At 58.5% G+C, this 4,895-nt stretch overlaps 1 protein-coding gene across 4 annotated transcripts in view; it reads left to right on the top strand.

Moving 5' to 3' along the window:
• FBXL19 (F-box and leucine rich repeat protein 19) overlaps positions 1-4,895 on the top strand; it is an 18,105-nt gene that overhangs the window by 10,842 nt on the left and 2,368 nt on the right. For all 4 annotated transcript variants that reach the window (XM_045286088.1, XM_045286091.1, XM_045286090.1 and 1 more), the window contains 2 exons: positions 2,042-2,205; positions 2,298-2,459. In XM_045286088.1, the coding sequence (XP_045142023.1) occupies positions 2,042-2,205; positions 2,298-2,459 (326 nt within the window). The remainder of the gene's footprint in view (positions 1-2,041; positions 2,206-2,297; positions 2,460-4,895) is intronic.

Genomic DNA, 4,895 nt, shown 5'->3' with positions numbered 1-4,895 from the left:
GCCTGGTAACGTTGAAGCTTGGCTTCACCTTTCTGTGCGTTCAGAAAAGGAAGTTTCCCCGTTGGGCATGCTGGCACTGGGGTCGCGCCCTCCCCTGTGGCACACCTGACAGCTTGCTCCTGGAAGGGTGGCAGCCGAAAGCACACCCCGGAGCCAGCCAATCCACTCGACCGCACAACCCCACCGCCACATAGGACGCTTGCTTGTCTGTCTGACAGAGAGAGGCTTTAGGTACTAGCCAGGAGCCACGGCAGTGACTGGCGAGGGTTTAATAACCCGTCTGGCCTTGTCATGTCTGTGTGTTCTGCTGGCTTCGTGTGTCTGTGTCTGTCACATGGAACACGAGAGGTGCCTGTTGCCTGTTTTTCACCTGTACACGTCAGTGACATCAGTTACATGAACCCCTGCCATCCACTGCACTGTGTTCTCCCTGGTCATACGTGCTGTGTTTCTTCTTAAGGTTAGGAATGCTCTGGTGGTGCTGTCGGGTACATGTTAGACTGCTTGCTAACCACAAGGCCATCAGTTCAAACCCACCAGCCACTCCAGGGGAGACAACTGAGGCTGTCCGCTCCCGTACAGATTTCCAGCCGGGAAACCCTGCGTCTAGGGTCGCTGTGAATCGGCATTGACTGGTGACAGTGGGTTTGACTTCCGTGAGGCCACACTGGTTCCAGGTGCACAGCTGTCTGCAAGAGCAGTTCTCAGTGAGATCGTGCAGCGCAGCCCAAGGCTTCTGGGGGACAGTACGCTTTGGCCTCCTGGGAGGGAGGTGGGAAGTAAGGCCGCCAGGGGCCTCTAAGGGTCTTCCAGTTCCCTGGGGTGCTCCTGGGTGCCCTTCCAGAGCTTCCGTACTAGCGCCTCTCAAGCTGAGTCTTGGGGAATTTGGGGTCCCACAGAGTGTTCCAATGTGACGCTGGCAGGAGGGTGGGGAAGGGGGGCTTCCAGGTAAGATGCCGTGGGGGTGGGGGTCTCGACACACGGCTCCAGGAAAGGCGAGACCAGGAGACCGGTAGCTCTCCGGCCTCCTTTGTCTTGAAGACCAGGAACCAGGTCTTCCACAAGCACCGAGTGAGTGAACAGATGAAAAGTGGAAAACCAGGTGTACCGAGGGGCTGGGGCACAGACGCTTCAAGTCCTTCATACTGGCTTGGCACTGTTCATTCATTCAACCAACCAACCCATGGGGCAGCGAAAGAACTTACTGTGCACCAGGCTAAGAGCCACACTCGAACCCACTGCCATCAGGTTGATTCCGAGTCATGGCGACCCTACGTTAGGGTTTCCGAGGTTGGAGAAGATCTTTACGGGAGCCAACTGCCTCATCTTTCTCCCAAGAAGCCACCTAGCCGGCAGTTAGCAGTCCAGCGCTTAACCGATGACGCCGATAGGTGCTGGGAACACAGAAGTGAGAGACGGACAGACAGCCCTGTCCTTGTGGCACATGCTTCCTAGTTGGAGAGACACAATACCGGAAGCCGTAAAGCACTGGGACTGTCGGTCAAGGGCTGGCCAGATGGGGCCCATGAATGGGCATCAAGGGCCCAAGAAGAGTGGAGAGGTGGGCAATGCCAGCGACTCCCGTCCTTAGCCTAGGGGAGTCGAGAAACCCCAGGGGAAGGGCGGGGCGACTGGCCAATCCCTTTGGTGTTACATCAAATAGTGTGTAGGGTGTTTGGTGCATTTGGCCAAATGCTTTATAAGCTATAAGGCCCGCGAACTATAATTAGCTCATTTGATCTTTCAGCAGCTCCGTGAGGCAGGCAGAGTCAGAATCATTATCTCCATTTTATAAAGGCGGAATTGGGCTCAGGGAGAGGAATCGACTTGCCCAGGGTCTCGTGTCCAGGGGGTGATGGGAGCTGGGCCCCAAACCCAGGGCTCTCCAGTATACCCTATACCACCACCACCACCCCGCCCCGGGGGCTAGTCCTGGGGAGAGCTGGGCTGAACTGCTGAGGTGTGGGAAGGTGTAGGAGCCCACCACTCCCCCATCCCCAGCTGAGCCCCGAGGTCTCTGTCTCCACCTTGCGGCCAACAGGTGCTATGACAAGCGTCTATGGCCTCGCATGGACCTGAGCCGGCGAAAGTCGCTGACCCCGCCCATGCTCAGTGGTGTTGTTCGGCGCCAACCCCGGGCCCTGGACCTCAGCTGGACAGGTGTCTCCAAGAAGCAGCTCATGTGGCTCCTGAACCGACTGCAAGGTAGGACCCACCTGCCAACTGGGGCAGGGTCGGGAGGGGCATGGTTCCGGGACCGAGCCCTCCCAGCAGCCCCCCACATCCTGCTCCCCAAGGCCTGCAGGAGCTGGTGCTCTCCGGCTGCTCCTGGCTCTCGGTGTCCGCCCTGGGCTCTGCCCCGCTGCCGGCCCTCAGGCTCCTGGACCTCCGCTGGATCGAGGACGTCAAAGACTCCCAGCTCCGGGAGCTGCTGCTGCCTCCGCCCGACACCAAACCAGGTGTGGTCCCTGCTGGCTCGCCTGCAGGCGGGGTGTGTGTATGTGTGTGGGGTGGCCTGGAAGGTTTTGGGGGACTCACAAGGAGCAGTAGAAGGTTGAGAGCATGAACCAGAGTGCCCGGTGATGCAGTGGTTTAAGTGCTGGGCTGCTAACTGAGCAAGACCGCTGGTTCAAATTCACGTAAGGACTCCAGGGGAGGACGCTTTAGCCGTGGGAACCCAGTGAGACCCATCTACCCTGTCCGGAAGGTGTAGTGTGCATCAGCGTTGGCAGTGGTTTGGGGTGTTTCTTGATAGCACCATCGGGGCAACGTTGGGCCACGAACCACCAGATCAGCGGTTCAAACCCACCGGCCGAGCTGCTGGAGGAGAATGAGGCTTGCCTGCTCCCTTAAAAACCGATAGCTGCCGAAACTGTACATTGGCACACTGTGAGCCTGCATCAGCTCAGTGGCAGACCTGTTTCTTGTCCATCCGTTCATTCCCGGCTAGTGCTGGGCCGTGTGGTAGGAGCTGAGGGAAGAGGAGAAACGGGGGCACAGAAGGTCATTGTGTCACGAAACACAAAATAAGCCGACAGGATGGAGAGAACGTCTCAGGAGATGCTGGCCGGGCATTGTCTGAGCGCCCCCTCCACAGGGGACAGTAATGGGCACCAGGGGAAACGCAGGCTCCATGTGGCCAGTCGGGGTGTTTGTTTGGGTATTTATTTCAAAAGGAGCCAGAAATTGGGATTTTTTTTTTCTTCCTGTGAACTCTTCTGGCGTGTAAGTGGCGAGAATTGATTCTAGCGCTTTTCAAATTCGTGGTTCTCTGCTGGACAAGTGTCTGTCGGGAGCAGCCTGTGTGGCGTGCTTCTGCGGTGGGCCCACTGAGGGTGACGCTGCACGACAGAGTGGCCTGTGAGCCCAGCCCTGAGTGCAAGGGTGAGGTTTCCTTGAAGAGAACACGGCCCAGCGAGCGAGTCCACTGGGAGGGTCATCCGGAGGTGGAGGCATCGCCCCCCTCAAGTCAGGGTGACTTGATCACACTCCAGGCCTGCTTGCTCTGGGAAGGGCCCTGGAGACCTCCCCTCGAATCAGCCCCTGTCCCTGACTGGGGAGGACCCGGTCTTGCAGGAGAGAGAAAGCCAGGCACAGCCGGTCTGGGTGACGTGTGGGAAGGGCGAGGAGCCGTGGGGGGCCAGGACATGTGTGAGAAGCCCTCTGTGAGGGGTGCTGCTGGTGGGTGGAGCTGAGGCTCAAAGGGGACAAGATTTGTATTCCGGGCTGAGAACAGCTGGTGCCAAGCTCTGGGACGCATGAGGCAGAGTGAGCAGTTTGGTTGGGACCAGGAGCTCATGCGAACCGAGCTCTGGGAAGCAGAGCCTGGTCACCTTAGGGATCATAGGGCAGGCTCCCATGGAGGTGGCCCAGGTGAATGGACCAAGGGCTGATGCTCAGAGTATCCTCTGTAGCCCCCAGTCTGTTCTCCGCCCTGCAGCCAAAAGAACCCTCCAGAAGGGGCAAATCCAAGCCTGGGGGTGAAGATCAATATTGATGAGGGCCCCCGAGGCCTGCCATGGCCTAGCCCCCACTGGCCTCTCGCTGCTCCTCAGAAGCTGCCCTCGAAAGCCAGCCGCTTTGCAATGCCCACTGGTGGCCCAGGGTCTCGTCTTGCTCACCTCATCATCTCGGAGGCTGTAGTTCAAATGCTGATTTCTTGTGGACGCCCTCCCTCCTCTCCCTACGGGGAGCAGAGATCCCCTGGATGTTCCTGTCCACCCCACTCATACCCCTTTCCTCCCACCGGGTTCATTATTATTATTATTATTACTGTGGAGATAGAGTCCCACTGACTGGCTTCCTAAGCTCCTCGAGGGCAGGGGCCGTGTCTGCTCACCACTGGGTCCCCCTGGCCCCTGGCTCTGTGGTCATCGTTTGAATAAGTCGACTGCACACACAAATTAAGAGGGCCAGACCCAGGGAGAGAGCAGCTTTGAGGAAAGACAATGTCCAGGGGGCCTTTTGCAGGGCCCTGAAGTCAGAGAATGAAAAGACTCTTTCCTTTTCGAAGCTCCTTCCCAGACGGGCTCTCTTCTCCCCACCTCCAGTCCCCTGCACAGAAGCCCTAGGAGACAGTGGAGAAGCCAGGCAAATTCTTCCCTTGTCCCCGAGGGTCCATTTCAGTTCAGGCCCTCCAGCAGGCCTAGCCCAGGGGGCTGGCACCCAAGGGTCTCGTGGGCCCTCGGGCTCGTGGTGCATGCTAGGATGCTGTGCCCACCTGCCCTGGCCTGCCTCCCTGGCTTCATGCAGCCGTCTTGGCATCAAGCTCTCGTACCCTGAGCATTCCTCCTTTGCGATCTGCCCCGGGTGGTGGAACGGGGCACATCTTTGGCTGCTAACTATCCAACCAACCACAGGGTGGGCAGTTGAAACCCGCTGCCGCTCTGTGGAAG

The sequence above is a fragment of the Echinops telfairi genome, unplaced genomic scaffold (genome assembly GCF_000313985.2).
Source record: "Echinops telfairi isolate 266 unplaced genomic scaffold, ASM31398v2 ScPeMD7_5;HRSCAF=22, whole genome shotgun sequence".
Lineage (NCBI taxonomy): Eukaryota > Metazoa > Chordata > Mammalia > Afrosoricida > Tenrecidae > Echinops > Echinops telfairi.
This window is presented reverse-complemented; position numbering and strand designations above follow the sequence as displayed.